Source organism: Thalassophryne amazonica, chromosome 3 (assembly GCF_902500255.1).
Source record: "Thalassophryne amazonica chromosome 3, fThaAma1.1, whole genome shotgun sequence".
In the NCBI taxonomy this organism is placed as follows: domain Eukaryota; kingdom Metazoa; phylum Chordata; class Actinopteri; order Batrachoidiformes; family Batrachoididae; genus Thalassophryne; species Thalassophryne amazonica.
Window position 1 is genome coordinate 28519022 of NC_047105.1, and position 21004 is coordinate 28540025.

The following is a 21004-nucleotide window of genomic DNA, read 5'->3' on the forward strand; positions in this document are numbered from 1 at the left end:
TACTGTGAGAAATCTTGGAGTCATTTTTGATCAGGATATGTCATTCAAAGTGCATATTAAACAAATATGTAGGACTGCTTTTTTGCATTTACGCAATATCTCTAAAATCAGAAAGGTCTTGTCTCAGAGTGATGCTGAAAAACTAATTCATGCATTTATTTCCTCTAGGCTGGACTATTGTAATTCATTATTATCAGGTTGTCCTAAAAGTTCCCTAAAAAGCCTTCAGTTAATTCAAAATGCTGCAGCTAGAGTACTGACGGGGACTAGAAGGAGAGAGCATATCTCACCCATATTGGCCTCTCTTCATTGGCTTCCTGTTAATTCTAGAATAGAATTTAAAATTCTTCTTCTTACTTATAAGGTTTTGAATAATCAGGTCCCATCTTATCTTAGGGACCTCGTAGTACCATATTACCCCAATAGAGCGCTTCGCTCTCAGACTGCAGGCTTACTTGTAGTTCCTAGGGTTTGTAAGAGTAGAATGGGAGGCAGAGCCTTCAGCTTTCAGGCTCCTCTCCTGTGGAACCAGCTCCCAATTCAGATCAGGGAGACAGACACCCTCTCTACTTTTAAGATTAGGCTTAAAACTTTCCTTTTTGCTAAAGCTTATAGTTAGGGCTGGATCAGGTGACCCTGAACCATCCCTTAGTTATGCTGCTATAGACGTAGACTGCTGGGGGGTTCCCATGATGCACTGTTTCTTTTTCTTTTGCTCTGTATGCACCACTCTGCATTTAATCATTAGTGATCGATCTCTGCTCCCCTCCACAGCATGTCTTTTTCCTGGTTCTCTCCCTCAGCCCCAACCAGTCCCAGCAGAAGACTGCCCCTCCCTGAGCCTGGTTCTGCTGGAGGTTTCTTCCTGTTAAAAGGGAGTTTTTCCTTCCCACTGTAGCCAAGTGCTTGCTCACAGGGGGTCGTTTTGACCGTTGGGGTTTTACATAATTATTGTATGGCCTTGCCTTACAATATAAAGCGCCTTGGGGCAACTGTTTGTTGTGATTTGGCGCTATATAAAAAAAATTGATTGATTGATTGATTGATGACCTTCTTGCTGTAAAGCAACAGTGCTAACCACTAATCCACCATGCTACCATTCATTACTAATAACATTAATTATTATTATTATGACTTGATACTTTCCCAGGAATCAAAGCACTAAAGAAAATAAACTAATTTTAAAGGATATAATGGCAATAATAAAAAGTGCATTACAACAAATGCACAAAAATCCCAAATGGAAGAGGTGATTGTAAAAGAAAAAGGTGTATTGTACTCCAGTGCTTATACATGGGTTTTTCTTCTTCAAAAACCATTTTTTAACAGTCACGACTTATAGCACAGAAAATACAGCAAATAAAAGAATGTGGGCAATTTGGTGCTTTTACCATAAAATGCACTATCATTTCACATCTGCCCCGACTGTGTACAGTTGATAAACTCTTAAGGACTGATTTGACAGCACAGTGTGTGACTTCACTCCAGTATTTTCACACAGCATAAGCAGATTTCAGGCCTGAAACTCAGAAGTAGTAGACCTGCTGGAACATGGCTTGAAGGCCTTTGTTGACGGGACAGTAGTTGTAGATGAGAGCTTTAGCTTCCTCCTCAGGACTCTTGAATCTGTGACGACTCTTCATGGCTGAAAGTAGGAAGGAAAGTACACAAGAGCGTGAAGAACACAATAACGAAAGTCAAACACGGGTACGGAGCGAGGTGGGAGGACCACGACATTACCTTCAGAGACGAAGAAGGCGCCGGTGTAGAAGGCGACATGTGCAGCAGAGCTGGTGTGGACTATACCTGGTTTATTTATCCACTCAAACAGACTTTTCTCCGGATGCCACTGCACCGCGTAGAACGGATAACGGTAGGCTGACAAAAGCACAGAAAAATGCAACATTACCTCACTTTTAAGAAAAAGTGTAGCATTGCATCAAGTGATGAAATGGAGCAGAGAGAGCTGGAACACGTCTTTATCTGAGAGCTGTGTGTGGTCGAAAATGGCCACGTGCACCCATACTGAGCACTGAGGGGTTGAGTGCTTTGCTCAAGGACACTTCAAATACTCGGCTGGAATCAGACCCAAACACTGACCCAAATATATGTTCTGAGTTTACATTTGCAGCCTCCCTGTTGGACTTGATGTTGACATGATGGTGTTATTGTGCCATCTTGTGGACAGTCCTTTAAATATATTAAAACTGTTTTTATTGGTATTTCAGAATGTGAGCCGCTATTCTTGTAATTTTTTGTTTTTTTTTTAATACTTGGATACTATAAATTCAGGAATCATACCTTCCATAGTGGAGATGAATTTCTTCTTTCCATCATTGTTGGTGGTCAAGATCCTGTAAAAGTTCTTCAGCTTGGCATTCTGCGTGAAGTTCTGTTGATTCAAAGGTACAGATTTTGTTTAATACTGCATCCAAACTGGCAATGAACCTTCATGTACTTTGTGTTCACAAGATGGTGTTTGCTTAGTTTGGATTCTGACAACTTCTGCAGGAGGTATTTTTAGTTAAAAGAAATGCTTTTATGTCTCAGGCTGCCATTTTTTTTAAACACATTTAAAGCAACAATGGCACCCTGACTGATATCAGGCAGCTTCATGAAATCCTTGGACCCACTGTCAGACCCTATACTGGTGCAGGGGGTCCTGATTTCCTCCTGGTTCAAGGTTCAAAGCAAAGCCACGCTTTACCAGCATACAAGTCCCACATGTCCAGAAACTAGAGATGGCCGATACCGGGAATTTTGGTACTGATCTGATACCAAGTAAATACAGGCCCATTATCACCAATACTGATACTTTTTCATATTTAAGGTTCATAGATCCAAAGGATCCAAAAGACCTAGGATAGAATTTTGCCAAACATTGAACGTGACAACAAAATACTTTATTATCACAATCAACATTTTTGTTTAAAAAAAAAAAAATCATTCAACACGACTTAAAACAAAATCTCCTGAGGTAGAGGGCTGACAAACCACAATACAAGGGTGCGCTACTCCGTGTTGTGTGACACAGAGCAGTGCTGCTCTTACAGACAGAGTAGACTTTGATGAATCTGCGTGCGCAGCAGTCAGTGCGTGCAGGAGAGAAAAAAATCTTGAGTATCGATCTTTTTACACGAGGCTCATTCAATATCAATACAAGCGTTGGTATCGATATTAGGATCGATCCACCCACCTCTACCAGAAATGCTTGTTTGAGAGGAGAGAGAGAGAAAAAAGTGTAGGTCAGGTCTTTTAACAGCACGCAGCTTTTTTCTTTAACTCTCCTGTTCTCATTTCAAAAATAGAAGCATGCATCTCCACCTCATACCAATCCTTTATAAATGTCTGGTGGACTTTCTTATGGGCGAGACTGTCACAACATGTGCAAATATGTAATGTGTGCGCATGTGCACAGCATGTCAGAAGACGTGCAGATGAAAACAGGGAGGCAAAAGTGAACAGAAAATACCTGTGTGGTCAGACTCCAGCTGTGGAAGTTGGAGGTGATGCTTTCTTCAGCCAGAGACTGGAGGAGATCTTTTGGAAAACTTTGAAACATTCGACCGGACACTCCTGCAGAATTAGCAACACAGTAAGTTTCAAATAAAGAGACAAAAAAAAAAAAAAATGAAGGTCACATGTGAGTCACCATCAGTGTTGCCACAGTTACTTAAAAGTAATCCAATTACTGAATACTCCTTGAAGTAACTTTTACTTATTACTCAATTTTAAAAGTAACTAAGTTAGATTTCTAGTTACTTTCAGCAGCTGCCGACAACACCCCCCTGCCACCTCAACATGAAAATAACCAGTTTTGTCAATACTCACTTTATCGTCACCCTTTCTTGACTTCAATGAACATAAATACTAAAAAAAAAAACAGTCAGTCTTTCTTGACCTTATATATATATATATATATATATTTTTTTTTTTTTCTTCTAATATTTATTTCATTCATTTAAAAGAAAAAACAGAAAAGCAGAAATAACCAAACATTACGAACTGCTGAATGAAAAGGAGCAGATTGGAAGTCTTATATTTTCTGCCCAATTTTTACAATACAATCTTGCAATATCAAGCATCATTAATCGACAATTTTAACAGATTACATTTCTATGACTTTGTCACAGCCCACTGACTTATTTCATAATCTTAACCATTATGTAGAAGATTACATCCCTAACAGATTACATTTTAAACTTCAAACATTCTAAACACTAACAGATTACATTTTTGGCTTTGTCACAGCCCACTGACTTATTTCATAGTTTCATACTTACTAAATGCATCTAGTTTAATACGTTTTATTAAATAATTTAAGCGATCTTGATTCTTTGATTTCTTTACTGAGGTTGTTCCATAATTTTACAACATTCACTGCAATACTCCATTCCTTTATCTTGGTTCTGAATCTTGTTTTTTTTTTAAAGACTTCTATGCCTTTCAAATTATAACTACTTACTCTTTTTTTCAAACATATTTTGAATGTTTAATGGTAAGGTATTGTTATTCGCTTGGTACATTGTTTGTAATAATTTCAAATCAACTAAATCATGAAATTTAAGTACCCCATACTTAATGAACAATGGATTAGATGGATCTCTAAAACGACTGTTGCTTATCACTTTTAAAGCTCTTTTCTGCAAAATAAATAAAGGTTGTGTATAAGTTGTACATGTTGATCCCCAGATTTCTACACAGTAAGTTAAATATGGGACAATCAATGAATTATACAATGTTAATAATACATAACTATTTAATGAATATTTTCCTTTATGCAAAACAGCAATGGTTTTCGCTATTTTTCCTTTTATGTAATTTATGTGTGACTTCCATGTAAAATCATCAATCATGACCCCTAAAAATGTCGTTTTTTTACCCTTTGAATGTCCATTCCATCTATTTTTAACAACATCATTTTTTTTACTCTGTCAAACAATATGAAATTTGTTTTATTAAGATTTAATGACAATCTGTTTATATCAAACCAATATTTAACTTTTTTCAACTCTGTATTTATCACTTGTGCTACCTTATGTATATCTGATCCAGAGTAAAATAATGTTGTATCATCTGCAAATAAAATGCTACTAAGTATATTAGATACATTCACAAAATCATTGATATACAAAATAAACAGTTTGGGTCTGAGTACCGACCCTTGTGGTACTCCACAAATAATGTTACATAATTCTGATTTAGTATTATTTATCGGAACAAACTGTTTTCTATTTTCTAAGTAGCTTTTTACCCACCGATGTGCAATCCCTCTTATTCCATATTGTTGTAACTTGTGAAGCAATCTTGAATGGTTGATAACATCAAAAGCTTTTTTCAGGTCAATAAAAAAACACTTACAAAATAATCCTTATTATCTATTGCTGCTGATATTTTCTCTGTTAGTTCCATAATTGCCATAGCTGTCAAATGTTTTGTTCTGAATCCATACTGAGCATTATTTAAAATATGATGTTTCTCAATGAATTTATCCAACCTTGTCAGAAAAACTTTTTCCATAATTTTAGAAAACTGTGGAAGCAATGACACTGGCCTGTAATTTGAAACGTTATGTTTGTCTCCATTTTTATATAATGGGACTACCTTGGCAATTTTCATTTCGTCTGGGAAAATTCCTGTTGACAGAGAGATTACAAATGTAAGTGAATGGTTCAATAACAGTTTCTATTATACTTTTTACAGTCATCATGTCTAAATCTTCATAGTCAGTTGATCTTTTGCTTACACAGTTTTTTACAATATTCCTTATTTCATCTTTTTCCACATTGTCAAGGAAAATACTATTGACTGTATTTACAATTGTATTTAATTTATCTTCTACTATTGGTTTATTTCCCACCTTTGAAAAATAATCATTAAACTCATTTACAACTTATTTTATGTCATATATCTCTATTTTCCTTGACAAGGTAATTTGGAACAGTTGATTTCACGCCATCACTTTCCATCACACTTTTTATAATTCCCCATGTTGCCCTCATATTATCTTTACTCTTATTTAATTGTTCACTATAATAATCTTTTTTTTTGTTTCCTAATTATTGTCAATAGTTTATTTTAATTTTTTTGTATCTGTGTTCTGTTTCCTTTGTTTGCATTTTTAAAAAAACACCTATATAAAATAGTTTTTCTTTACACAAGCATTTTTTATTCCCTTAGTCAGCCATGGTTTATTTACTCTTCTCTTACTAGTTTTTATTAATTTACAATTTTTATTATACGATTTCATCAGTATTTCATAAATGAATTATATGCTACATTAACGTCGCCGACAAACTTCTTCCCAATTTTGATTTTTAAGGCCATAATTTAATGCCTCTAAGGCTTTTAATGACTTATCTCTTTTAGAGTTTATAACAGTTTTTTTTTTTGTACCTATTTTTATATTTAAATATTGAAAAAACTGGTAAATGATCACTAAGATCTGTCATCAAGATCCCATTCTTAATAATTTCATCTGTTCTATTTGTGAATATATTGTCAATTACAGTTGCACTTTGCGATGTAATTCTGGTTGGTTTTGTTATCAAGGGGAATAAGCCCAAGCTATTCATTGAATTCACAAAATCCAACTTGGCAACTGGAGCTTTCCACATTAACATTAAAGTCTCCACACATAAAGAGCATTTTGTTTTTGATTTGATGGAATAATTCTATTATTTTATCTGTAAATTTCACAACAAGAGTCTGGTGCTCTATATACACAACTGATTAGAATATTTTTTAGATGTTTCATGTACAATTTCCACTGTTACAATTTCTATGACATCATCTATAATTGTCATTTCTTCTACAATTTTACATGTCAGATCTGTTTTTATGTACAAAGCAAAGCATATTTACGAGTATCTCTCATATCTGGAGAAGGTTTGCTCTAAAATTGGGCAACCTGTTCCGTCTCTCACCTCTTTATGTGATCAACTGACAGTAAAAACTGCTCACAAAAATATTACATGACTCCACCCATGTGCTTTCTTCAGAGTTTGAGTGGCACCCTTCAGGACGCAGACTTCGTTGTCCAGGCTGTCGGACTCAGAGGAGAAAGACAACCTTTATCCCCAGGGCTGTCCAGCTCCTAAATGCTGAACTTTAAAGTAGACCTGCATTGAAATAAATGCAGTCAGATCTTTGGACCAAAAAATGACTTATATTTACACTTAAGATCCTTCTGAATGTAGTAAAGTAAATCTGCAAGCCCAGATCTGTCATTCAACAGAGAATCTTTGTTTAAAAATGGCAAATTTACAGCTAAAATTTGGCCCTCCGCAAAACTGTCAGCACATCCGGGACGTTGCCGAGACGTCAAAGAGAAGACCCTATCCCAGCATGCATTGCACGCGCCAACTGTAATTTGTGGATTTCCGTCAGTTTGCATCTCTTACAAAAGCACCTTTTTATTGTCTTATACAGAAGGATCGACTTTTTTAAAACTTCATATGGTCTTGCGGTACGTTTGGTGAGTATACATTTTATTTTTGCTTGAAAATTATTTTTGGGGAATTTTCATACACCCATTTGATTCAGTGGTGTTGCATTGAAAATCTACTGTCTTTAGCCTCCAGAGTTACCGCTGCGGGGTACGGATGCGGGACCCGCAAAGAATCCAAGTCATTATAAAGATACAAACCTCTCTCAGCGGCCACGGAGCTCTGCGGCTGCGATTACCAAAACCGTACGGCGCTGCGGATTTTTCCGCAAGAAGTCTATCCTTTTGGGCAGGGGGAGCGCTCCGCATCAAAACAGCGAGCGTAGTCTCTGGACTTGTTGCCAAGTTGGCCGTGCCTCCATTCAGTAGACAGGGTGGTGGTGCTGGAGTTGGCTGCAGCTCTGCACAGCAGACACGGGGGCGGTGTGAGTGGCCCGCTGCAGCGTTTACGGAGCCCGGTGACTCAGTAAGGGCATCGGAGGCAGTGAGAGCAAGGCGTAAGGGTCGGGGAAGAACGTCGCCCACTGTCGATGTCGCCGCTGATCTGAGCATGCAGAGCTGTATCTCGTATTCATTCAGCTTACTTTTGAATGTTGAAACCATGATGTGTATAACAGTAACATTACTAACAGATGACGTGTATAACAGTAACATTACTAACAGATAAAATCAATTTCAATTGAAACGCGCAAGATCGGACTGAAGGCGCTAGTACTCCGTCTTTTCCCTCACGTCACGGCAATGTCCCAGATGTACACAGTTTTCGGGGAGGGCCAAATTTTAGCGGCAAATTTGTCATTTTTAAAGGAAGATGTCTCTGCTGAATTACAAATTTGGGCTTGCAGATTTACTTTACTACATTCATAAGGGTCTTATAAACACATATCAGCTATTTCTTTCTGAGATCTGACTACATTTATTTCAATGCAGGTCTACTTTAACCCCCTCATGGCTTGGAATCTGATGTTACCACATTTTAATAGCACTTTATAATCCAGCACGTATAACCTTTTTAGCTGTTGAATGTGGCTGCATGGTCTGTGTATATTCTTGGAGGTTGTGTGTTGTGTGCATGTTATTTATTTATTTATTTATTAAAGTCTTCCAAGCTACTGTCGTGCCTTTTTAAAATTGTCCTTTGGGGATAAATGTGATTTGATTTTAACTGTTGACAGCAATGTAACAGTAAAATGTGCCATTTCTGACACATCCATTTTTTATGAATGTAACTATTAAATTCTTTCTAACATTTAAATTCTTTCTAAACATTTCAGTCGTTGAAATTATTATTATTATTATTATTATTGGTAGTACTAGTAGAAGTAACAGTATGAAATGTCTTCAAAAGTGGACCTTTAAATCTAGGGATGTTTGAGGAGCCATGCCCCTCCCCCATCCACCCACGCCCCCATCCTGCGTGGATTCACCTGTGGTTCGCTGTTTGAGCAGAAAAATGGATAACATTAAATTATGCAGAAAACACGACCAGATTCACAGGTAGGAAAGTTATCAGCATTTTTTACATCATGTCGTCCTCAGAAAGAGACTTAGGTGCATTTGCGTGGGAAAAAAAAATGTTTGTATTTGTGCATTGCAGATAAGCTGTTTTTAATGAGGACACACACAGTGGCACAGAGTTTTAAACACACAAAAAAAGCGTCTTTGTAAAACCACAGCTCTGAGCGTCACTGCACTTTGAGAGACAACTGTTTATCAAGTAACATGTTACTAAGTATGCTGAATGATGAGCAGCACAACCTGACTTCAATAACGTCTAAAAATTTGAGATTCAGGATTAAGGTGACTAAACCTAATTCTGTAACTGTGAGAAGGAAAGAAAGAGAACCAAAGGACAGATGTGAATACCTGGTTCAAAATTAAGGGGCAGAGCCACGGCTTTGGTGTCTGTGAGGGTGAGCAGGTTTTCATTGGCCGTGAGGACAGACAGCTGCTGGAAGCCCTGACAGATTCCCATGATGGGAAAGTAGTCTTTCATAATGTTAGCCTGCAGGGGAAAAGGTGGAGAGGATTGGCAAAGAAATATGAGGAGGGTTAAAAGACCATTTTAATCTGAAGTGATAATTTTATCCAAATTGAAAAGACTGCAAAGCATGACTGTTCAGTATTGTGTTTTATATAACTCCTAAACTGATCCTGGGCCATTAATTAGTGGATTCAATGTCATGTGACATTCATTATTTGTTCCATTGCATGGGTGGCGTCACTATCGTGCATTTTCAGTCCCATTTCCTGTGCATTTTTGTCCTGTCAATTTCGCACTATTGCATGGCAACATTTGCATCTTGAAAAAATTCTTTGATGATATGAGGAAGGTAAACCCAGCAGTCGCAGTGTTTGTGAGAGCATCTTTAGTGGCAGTTGAAGCACTGGCAGATGAAGAACTGGACAAGTTCTTGTGATGATTTTTCACTAGATTTAAGAAACCAAACATGTTTCCACAAACTGCCGAGCTACCTGCCGGCTGGAGTAAACTACTGGGTCTGCTGGCATCCCATTTCTGCTCCCAGAAGAAATACCTCTCTAATTTTAAGTAAATTGTCAATAAAATAAATAATGAGTCAGATGTATTTAAGCATTATATAAAACAAATAATGAATGTGTTGAAAGATGGAATGTACCATCATCTTTCAACCCAAGCAAATATTCTTACCAATGCACATGTAGTAAATATTCATTACCTGTGTGTTATAATCCTCCAGATGCACACATTCATATTAAGGATTTCAATGTTTAAAAGCACATTTAAAGCCACAGTCACACAGCATTAATATGGGAGTGGGTGTTTTCTTCTGCAGGCCTCTCATCTTGTGCACCAGCATGGACTCTCAAAATCTCCCAGAAATTTCCTGTATAATTTCTTGTATTGTCTATTGTTTCGCTAGCATGGCCCAAGCAGAGGGTCACCCCTTTGAGTCTGGTCTGCTTGAGGTTTCTTCCTCAAATCATCAGAGGGAGTTTTACCTTACCACTGTCGCAGGTGTTCTTGCTTTATTTATTGCAACTTTATTGTGATCTGGCACTATATAAATGAAAAGAAATTGAAATTGACACCGAAGCCAAAAGGAAACAAGAATTTTGAACTTACAGTGACATCATTTAACCGTTGTCCAGCTTCGTTCCTGTAGCTGGTGCTTCGTCAGAATTTTCAAACAGCTGAAAAATGTGAACGAATCCCGACAACAACCTCAATTTATCCGTAATCCATTTTGCTTTCTGTCTTGACGGTTCCTCATTGTTTGTGTAGTTCCCGTACTGTCAGCATTCCATTTCATTGTCGTCCAACCTCCTAAGTCGGACGTCTTGCAAGAATATCAACTATATCTGAATGGATCAGTAACTAAAGATCCGATGAGCTGAACGTGACTCGTCCATGTATGGGACGAAAAGCAACGTTGTCATACAGAAACAATAGCAGCAAGAACATTTTATCAACTACTTTAACTGTTTACGCACATTCGCAGGCCGTCTGTAGCTTTAGAGGCTGTGCACACATACAAATGGCTGTGCGCATGTTCGCATGCCGTCTGTGGCTGGACGGCATGTGAACGTGCGTGTGCGCACACATTGTTTTTGTGAAGACAAACGACTCTCGCACCTGCAGGTGCTGCGGACAGTATAGACTGGCTGCAGAAATGATCACAGGCTGGCGCTCGGTCTGATACCCGCTGTCAAGTAACGTCATCGTGAATGTTTTGTTTTGATTTTGTTTGAAGCGTCAAGGTCACCGTTGGCTTTGTTTTTCTTTTGTTTGTTTCGGTTTTGTTTCATTCTTTTATGTGCTCTGGACTCACAGGCTTTCCGGTGATGGGAGAAGTGCAGGCTCATTTGATTTGTGAGTTTGGGACTTTTTTGACAGGAGCTACCCTGTCAATGTGGAGACCTGGGTTTGAATCTTGCATATGCTCCCTATCTGAATAATTAGACAAGACACTCATCTGCATCGACTCAGTCCTCCCAGGTGTTACAATGGGTACCAGCCTTGGCTGGAGAAGTAAATGTGAGGCATTATTGTAAAACACTTTGTGCATCTGCAATACTCCTATTCCACAGAGCACGTTCCTTCCATTTTCATCCTGAATAGCAAATTGGGGCACATTCTGAAGTATCACAGTAACTCCTTGATCCATCTTTAGTCAAACTTGAACAAACTTGGAATATATACAGTAGGTATGGTCATCACTGACACCAGTTTTTAAATTTTCAACCCCATTCAGCAAATAGTCACTCGTGCATGGTCACTTTTGGGAGTTTGTAGTCTTAACAGCTTCAGTCATGTTCAGACGTCTTTAAACGGGGTAGTCCTACCGAGTACAGCTTGACACTTGTTTGACTGTGCTCCATCGGTGTAAAGATTTGAAGCAAAAGCAGCGTTTGTTGCAGTTCAAACTGAGAAATTTTGTTTGAGCAGGATGCCAGGTGTGCCCTTTAAAAGCCAGTCTCACACTCAGACTCAACCTTATTGTCCTTCTAACCGCATAACATGATAGAGCAAAGTGGTTTCACAGGTCTCAGTTTTGTTGTGTGAAATTTTAACTAAACATAAGCTAAAGTAAACAAACAATAATAAAATAACATAAAACCTGCATGCGTTATTGCACGATGTGTAATAGCAGCAACGGAAGTGTATATATACACACACAAGAATAGTGCGACAGCGGTGAGATGCGCAGTCGGAATGACAGACTCCGCAGCATTTTGAATTAACTGAAGGCTTTTCAGGGAGCTTTTAGGACAACCTGATAATAATGAATTACAATAGTCCAGCCTAGAGGAAATAAATGCATGAATTAGTTTTTCAGCATCACTCTGAGACAAGACCTTTCTAATTTTAGAGATATTGCGTAAATGCAAAAAAGCAGTCCTACATATTTGTTTAATATGCGCTTTGAATGACATATCCTGATCAAAAATGACTCCAAGATTTCTCACAGTATTACTAGAGGTCAGGGTAATGCCATCCAGAGTAAGGATCTGGTTAGACACCATGTTTCTAAGATTTGTGGGGCCAAGTACAATAACTTCAGTTTTATCTGAGTTTAAAAGCAGGAAATTAGAGGTCATCCATGTCTTTATGTCTGTAAGACAATCCTGCAGTTTAGCTAATTGGTGTGTGTCCTCTGGCTTCATGGATAGATAAAGCTGGGTATCATCTGCGTAACAATGAAAATTTAAGCAATGCCGTCTAATAATACTGCATAAGGGAAGCATGTATAAAGTGAATAAAATTGGTCCTAGCACAGAACCTTGTGGAACTCCATAATTAACCTTAGTCTGTGAAGAAGATTCCCCATTTACATGAACAAATTGTAATCTATTAGATAAATATGATTCAAACCACCGCAGCGCAGTGCCTTTGATACCTATGGCATGCTCTAATCTCTGTAATAAAATTTTATGGTCAACAGTATCAAAAGCAGCACTGAGGTCTAACAGAACAAGCACAGAGATGAGTCCACTGTCTGAGGCCATAAGAAGATCATTTGTAACCTTCACTAATGCTGTTTCTGTACTATGATGAATTCTAAAACCTGACTGAAACTCTTCAAATAGACCATTCCTCTGCAGATGATCAGTTAGCTGTTTTACAACTACCCTTTCAAGAATTTTTGAGAGAAAAGGAAGGTTGGAGATTGGCCTATAATTAGCTAAGATAGCTGGGTCAAGTGATGGCTTTTTAAGTAATGGTTTAATTACTGCCACCTTAAAAGCCTGTGGTACATAGCCAACTAATAAAGATAGATTGATCATATTTAAGATCAAAGCATTAATTAATGGTAGGGCTTCCTTGAGCAGCCTGGTAGGAATGGGGTCTAATAGACATGTTGATGGTTTGGAGGAAGTAACTAATGAAAATAACTCAGACAGAACAATCTGAGAGAAAGAGTCTAACCAAATAGCGGCATCACTGAAAGCAGCCAAAGATAACGATACGTCTTTGGGATGGTTATGAGTAATTTTTTCTCTAATAGTTAAAATTTTATTAGCAAAGAAAGTCATGAAGTCATTACTAGTTAAAGTTAAAGGAATACTGATGATTCAACCTTGATTCAACCTCATCATATCAGGCTTCCATGCGCTCTGATTCATGAGAGATTTTCCCGGAGACGCCCTGAGTGCGACTTCTGAGCTTTCCACAGCTCCTCTCAAAGGTAACCTGGCCTCTTGATTTTCCACAATAGAGTACTTTGACCTTTGGTGGTTCCAGATGCCTTCCTGCGCAGCTTCCATGCTGCAACGTCTCCTGGCTTCCACTCCACTACACATCACTTTGGAACTCGCAGCTGTGCCGTTGTTCATCTGCACTCTACCTCAGAGCATGCTGCTCTGCACCGCTCAGCTAAGTTCCTGCTGACTCTGAGTTTGTGAGATTCCGCCTCTCATTCTGCTCCTGTCAGTGACTGTGCATTTCGAAGAACTGTACGTACTGTTATGCAGAATGACGAAGAACTTCCGAGTCATTCCTGAAGCCAAGTCAAGCTTAACTGAACTGCGTCATAAGACACTGCTGACCTCTGAGAACAATTTCTGAACTGTGAACATTCCGGCTTTAAGCCTTCTTTGAACATTCTGTTGTTAAAGGCTTCCAGTGTTATGAGTACAGCATTATGAGCGCATGAGTGCTTTGTTTCCTCGTCTTTTCAGAACGTTCCTCCATCCTCGGCTCTGTGCGTTCCACCTGGCTCCGGTTCAGGTCCCATCTGTCCTGGATTTCAACCCACTCTCTAACTCCCAAGCCTGGCTGCAGTTGCACTGCAGCTCCCGATTTTCCACTGCTACAAACGGGCCCTGTTTCAGCTCTGCAGGCACCATCTCCAGCTTCAGCATATTTAATCCTTTGTTATTCATTCTTGTAAATAAATCTCCTTTCATTCACACCTGTTCTCATCATTGCTCCCAGCATTTGAGTCCATCGCCGGGACCGGACCGTAACAGTTATATATAAACATTGCTTTTTTGTGTTATCCATGTATCATTGATATATTCACATGTATGTTTATATTGATTTTACAAAATAAACAATCACTAAATGGATGATACGTGTTATTGTGCTCACTTGAAAGACACAATCCTCAGTGCACACTATTAGTAGATAAGGTTGCTCACTTGTTTGTGGGTGATATGGAATTTGCACTTTTTTAAATTTGTTCCTTTTACATGTAAAGGTTTAGTAAATCAGGCCCATGATGTCCTAAAATTTCAGTTCTTAAAAGCTGGATTTATTTTTTTTTTTATGTGGATGCAGCTGACTTGGTGATGGACTGTGCCTGAATCTGGGTGTATTGTTGCGTAATGTATTGTTTTATGAAGACTGTGCTTCACCACCAAAACTGTAAGTGGCACTGTTGTATGAATTGATGCTATTCACATTATTACACAATTTAAGCTCTGAGGGTTAATGATCAGTGGCTCGATGCAGTTTGATGCAGAATTCTTACCTTCACGGCTAAGTCATAAAAAATCTTGGCGATTTGGGTGAACTGAGACTTCTCAATATCCACATCTCCTCCTGGCAGCAGCAACCTGAGGAGGCACTGCTGAGTTAGATGTCTAAGATAACGCTGTGAGGTAAAAGTGAACTTGAGAATACAATGAGAATGAACAAAACTCACCCGTTTACTGAGTAAAATAGCTCAACATAGTCTTCTCTCGTAAGATTAATCCTAGGAAAAAAATTAAATGACTTTTAAAATGTTTGAAGGATAACATGGTCAAGGCAGAATCATTTTAATATCTTTGGAATGGCGTATTGACCAGTGAGTCAAATTATTTATAAGGATTTTTATTAAATAATTTTTTTCAGCAATTTTAGCAGCTCAATGAAATGATTAATTTCGAGACATTTCTAAGCATAGGCAACCTAATCTGCCAAGGGTGCCACCTGCAGGTACATATAGATATGTATCATGTAACATGGCTTTGTGGTTGGGGGATAAACCAGTTTACAACGCATCGCAACGGAAAGTCCAGAGTCATCAGAGAGGCCAAGTGTAAACACAGAGTATTGAGAAACACTCTGTAGAGAACAATCCCGAAGGGAATCAAAACATTGACAGACTGTAAGACGACCACTCTGCACACCACTGATGACACAGACCTTCCCGACGTCCTGAAACACCTTGTTGGCTGCTAAAGATGCTGGTGCTACTCCCCACACTATTCCACTAGTAGGTGAGCAATCACTAGCCTTACAGTGTCATCAGGTGAGATACACCCTGCAAAAGTCAATGCAAGCAAAGTTGCTGGTCCAGGTGGCGTGCCTGGGAGGACTCTAAAGGAATGACATATCAGGAGTGTTGACAGACATATTTAATCTCTCGCTACAACAAGCAGTTATTCCAACATGCCTCAAATCTTCCATCATCATTCCAGTGTCCAAGAAGTCAGCCGTGAATTGCTTGAACAACTACCAGCAAGTTGCTTTTTCACCCATAATCATGAAGTATTTTGAGATAGTGGCGCTCTCATATATCAGATCAGTCACCCCCCGACACACACCAGTTTGCCTATCAAGCAAACCACTCTATGGACAACGCCATCTCAGTTGCACTCCACATTGCTCCAAACTATTCAGAGCAACAAAAAAAATTATGTGAGAATGTTATCTGTAGTCTTTTGTGCTGCATTTAACACCACTGTCCCTCACAAACTGAACAACCTCGGCCTCGACACTACTCTCTGCTCTTGGCTGGTGGACTTCCTCATAAATAAACCCCAGAGTGTCAGAATTGGAAAAGAAATCTTTTCCACATTCATCCTGGTACAGGGATGTCTACTGAGCCCAGTGCCATTCACCCGTCTGACACATGACTGCTCCCCCAGACACCCTTCAAACACAACTGTGAAATTTGCAGATGACACGGCAGTAATTGGATTCATTTCAGATGATAATGTGTTGGTTTCCAGGATGGAGGTGTCACACCTCACTGACAACAACAATCTGGACCTCAACACCTGCAAGACAAAGAAGATCATTTTAGACTTCAGGAGAACAAAAGGCAAAGAACGCCCCCCTCCCCTCCCTTCACATCAATGGGGAGGTGGTGAAATGTGCTGAAAGCCTTAACTACCTGGGAACCTGCATAACAAAAGACATCACATGGTCCCCAAACACCACCTATCTGATTAGAAAACAAAGCCCAACAGTGAGTATAATTTCTCAGGAAGCTGAGACAGGCCCATCTACCTCAGAAGCTTTAACACTGGGAGGTCCAAGCTTTTCTCTTCTACTTGTAAAGTCCACGAAGAGTCAAATGACCCCAAGATCCCCCGTGGAGAGCTACTTCTGTTATGTAAACAAGGAAGTCTCAGAACACCTCAGGGGAGGGGCTGACTTGGCTAGCCACATTCTTGTGTTTGCATGAGATGCACAGTCGGAATGACAGACTCATTCAAGGTGGAGGTGGGATTCAATCAATCAATCAATCAACTTTTTTCTTGTATAGCGCCAAATCACAACAAACAGTTGCCCCAAGGCGCTCCACATTGCAAGGCAAGGCCATACAATAATTATGAAACACAGTCTACGTCTAAAGCAACATAACCAAGGGATGGTCCAGGGTCACCCGATCCAGCCCTAACTATAAGCCTTAGCGAAAAGGAAAGTTTTAAGCCTAATCTTAAAAGTAGAGAGGGTATCTGTCTCCCTGATCTGAATTGGGAGCTGGTTCCACAGGAGAGGAGCCTGAAAGCTGAAGGCTCTGCCTCCCATTCTACTCTTACAAACCCTAGGAACTACAAGTAAGCCCGCAGTCTGAGAGCGAAGCGCTCTAATGGGGTAATATGGTACTATGAGGTCCCTAAGATAAGATGGGACCTGATTATTCAAAACCTTATAAGTAAGAAGAAGAATTTTAAATTCTATTCTAGCATTAACAGGAAGCCAATGAAGGGAGGCCAACACGGGTGAGATATGCTCTCTCCTGCTAGTCCCCGTCAGTACTCTAGCTGCAGCATTCTGAACCAACTGAAGGCTTTTTAGGGAACTTTTAGGACAACCTGATAATAATGAATTACAATAGTCCAGCCTAGAGGAAACAAATGCATGAATTAGTTTTTCAGCATCACTCTGAGACAAGACCTTTCTGATTTTAGAGATATTGCGTAAATGCAAAAAGGCAGTCCTACATATTTGTTTAATATGCGCTTTGAATGACATATCCTGATCAAAAATAACTCCAAGATTTCTCACAGTATTACTAGAGATCAGGGAAATGCCATCCAGAGTAACGATCTGGTTAGACACCATGCTTCTAAGATTTGTGGGGCCAAGTACAATAACTTCAGTTATTGTACAGGGAGGGATCCTTGATGTAGGGATTACATCAAGGATCAGCTCTGACTCCTTTCTTGTTTGCAGTGGTGATTGACAGGTTGACGGATGAGATCAGACAGGAGTCCCCATGAACTATGATGTTTGCAGATGACATTGTGATCTGTAGTGAGAGTAGAGAGCAAGTTGAGTCTAGTCTGGAGAAGTGGAGATATGCTTTGGAGAGAAGGGGCAAGACTGAGTAAATGTGTGTGAATGAGAGGGAGCCCAGTGGAATAGTGCAGTTACAAGGAGTAGAAGTGGTGAAAGTAGATGAGTTTAAATATGTGGGGTCAACTGTTCAAAGTAATGGAGAGTGTGGTAGAGAGGTGAAGAAGAGAGTGCAGGCAGGGTGGAGTGGGTGGAGAAAGGTGGCAGGAGTGATTTGTGACCGAAGAATATCAGCAAGAGTGAAGGGGAAAGTTTACAAAACAGTAGTGAGAGGGAGGACAAAGAGGAGGTTTATGGATGTGCTGAGAGAGGACATGCAGGTGGTTGGTGTGACAGAGGAAGATACAGAGGACAGGGTGAGATGGAAACGATTGATCTGCTGTGGCGACCTCTAACGGGAACAGCCGAAAGACAAAGAAGAAGAAGAAGAAGTGCCTGCTTAAAGGGCTGCTGATTTGTGCTTAGGTGGATAAATAACCTTTACCCTGGGGGAGAGATGAAATTTTGTTTTCTAAATTGTATTGAAATGCGACAGGTATACTTGTGGCAAATGCAGAAAAGACCTTCCATGGCAGTGTGGGGACTGTTAGTCATTGTGAGTGACTGTAACATGTATCTATTGTATATATTTTGGTTTTCTGGTGTGTCTTTTGGTACATTTTGGTATATTTTAATAAAATCCAGAAAACAGAGTTTTCTTTTGGTGTGTTTTGTGGTACATTTCAATAAAATACAGAAAACAAAGTTTTCTTTTGGGGTGTTTTGTGGTACATGTCAATAAAATCCAGAAAAAGTTTTCTTTTGGTGTGCTTTTTGGTACATTTCAATACAATTCAGAAAACAAAATTTCATCTCTCCCCCCTGGGTAAAGTTATTTATCCACCTAAGCACAAATCAGCAGCCCTTTCAGACATTAAATATGCAAACACAAGAATGCGGCTAGCCAAGTCAGCCCCTCCCCTGAGGTGTTCTGAGACTTCCTTGTTTACATAACAGAAGTAGCTCTCCACAGGGGATCTTGGTCATTTGACCATCCTGTGGGCCTTTAGAGGTAGATTGGTCATTTGACCAGTCCTTGGTCTTCCAAGTGTTAAATCAACTTTTACTGCAGTATCCTCTCCTACGGTCTGATTATGTCATATGCCAACTGTGCAACTGCAGAACAGAAGTGTGCCTCAATATATTGAAGGTTGTTCAATGAATCATTGGGACAGACCTTGTCAAGAAAGATGACTTTAAGCTTGCTTTTAGCTTGTTTTCATCTTGGAATATAGTACGTGCCATTGGATTAATATACATGCTGTTGGATTAAACTGGACAGTGTTTGGTACTTTCCCAGAGTAAGTAAGGTCATACCGGACTTTTCCATTACAAATGGGGAGGCCCATGGAATGAACTCAGTGGTGAAGACGATGGAATATGTCTAAGATGATTCTAAAATGACAAAGTATGATCAAATGAAGTATTAATGTGTTAAAAGTAATATCTAAGAATGATCCTAACATAACAAGTATGATTAAATGAACTATTAATGTAATAAAAGTAAGAGATGATTAGAAAAAGTATGTTACAAATAAGTGAAATGAATGATTATATGAGTTGTTTTTCATAAAGAGTGCAGAGTCAGAAGAAAGAGGAAGTGAAGAAGTTTTTCATAAAGGGTGCAGTTAGAGAGAAAGAGGAAGTGAAGAAGTGATGTTGCAACAAGGCAGAAGCTGATGATAAACAACTGATCAAATGATTAAGATGTGGTAAAATATGAAAATGAATAATAAGGAATGAAAATGTTTGTATATGATCATGTGAACTGTTTTTATGTGAAAGAGAGTTGTAATGAAATGATTGAATATGATTGATGTGATTCTAAAGACATGATTTAGAAAAACGAATTCTCAGAAAAGTTGAAGTGTTAACAGAAAAGAGGAACTTAAGAAATAAGTTACTGGCAAAGGGCCGCAGATGGCTTCCACTAAGGGAAGGAGAAGGGAGGAGGTTTTGAGTCACCATCGTCCCCATGGTAACCAAGATCATCTGAACAGCAAAGAGTCAGCACATATATAAACTGTAAAACACCAGGAAATGGGGTTATTCTTCCAGGGAGAGGTGCTGTTGTCACTTCTCCCCTGCTACGAGGAGATCACAAGACTTGACCATCCTGTGAGCAGCAATTGGAATCGTGGAGTGAGAGGATTGGAGCCATAAGAGATCATTTGAGAGAGTTTTCAACTCCCACTCAGGCCATCCAGTCACGGAGTAGCAGAGCATTGGAGAATAATCACTGGCCTTAAGTCTGAGTGAGGAAGTTTCAACGATTTCTCTCTCAAGGAACATCACATCATACCAGAATGGATTAGATCAACTTTTGGTTGATTGAAGAAGGAATAAACTCTTATGTGGATTAATTTCCTGAAGGATTACAACATCACACAAGGATCACGGTCAGCTAACAACTAATAGCTGATGAAGAGGAAATCAAGTTCATCGAACTGGGGATTTTAACATCAAAAACCTCCTTCCCTCACTCCTAGAAAAATTGTTAAGAAGTTAATCCAGTCCAGTCAGAGTGAGATCAGACAGCATTATTGAATCAAAAACAAAAATCTCTGCCAATCATTATTCTGATTATATTTGAATTTCTGTTGTGAAATTATCATCATATAACCTATTTTGATTATGTTGTCGGCACTTGCAAAACCTGCAATAAATTTCCAAGCATGCAGTTAAAGTGTTAAGGCTCGGACATTGGATTATTGATGCTTCTTAAGGTGTAAAAGTTAAAGTTTATTGGTTGTATAACATCAAAAAGTGCTCTAAAGGTTAGTCTGGTTTTTAATGAATTAACGCATCCTGGGGACTCGCTGTACGAGTCACTAAATTTAAAATCTAGCAACATTCCAAGAGCCCTGATCCATAAGAGGAGAGCTGCCGTTAACAGGCGTGGCCGGTTCGTATCCTGGTTCCAGAGAAGGCTATTCGACCGGGGTGCGAGATCAGCGTCAGCGGGGTGGACGTCCGGATGGAGCGGCTAGACGAATCTCCTCACCACCAGCTTGAAC

General features: G+C 39.2%; 1 protein-coding gene across 1 annotated transcript in view; it reads right to left on the minus strand.

Moving 5' to 3' along the window:
* Positions 1 to 1126: 1126 nt before the first annotated feature.
* The window catches only part of zgc:171566, a 47960-nt gene continuing 28082 nt past the window's right edge, over positions 1127 to 21004 (minus strand). Inside the window, exons 3-9 of the mRNA XM_034165961.1 lie at positions 15079 to 15129; positions 14905 to 14989; positions 9314 to 9452; positions 3473 to 3576; positions 2302 to 2392; positions 1741 to 1878; positions 1127 to 1645 (exon numbers count right to left, since the gene is read on the minus strand). Of these exons, the coding sequence (XP_034021852.1) occupies positions 1527 to 1645; positions 1741 to 1878; positions 2302 to 2392; positions 3473 to 3576; positions 9314 to 9452; positions 14905 to 14989; positions 15079 to 15129 (727 nt within the window). The 3' untranslated portion in view covers positions 1127 to 1526. The remainder of the gene's footprint in view (positions 1646 to 1740; positions 1879 to 2301; positions 2393 to 3472; positions 3577 to 9313; positions 9453 to 14904; positions 14990 to 15078; positions 15130 to 21004) is intronic.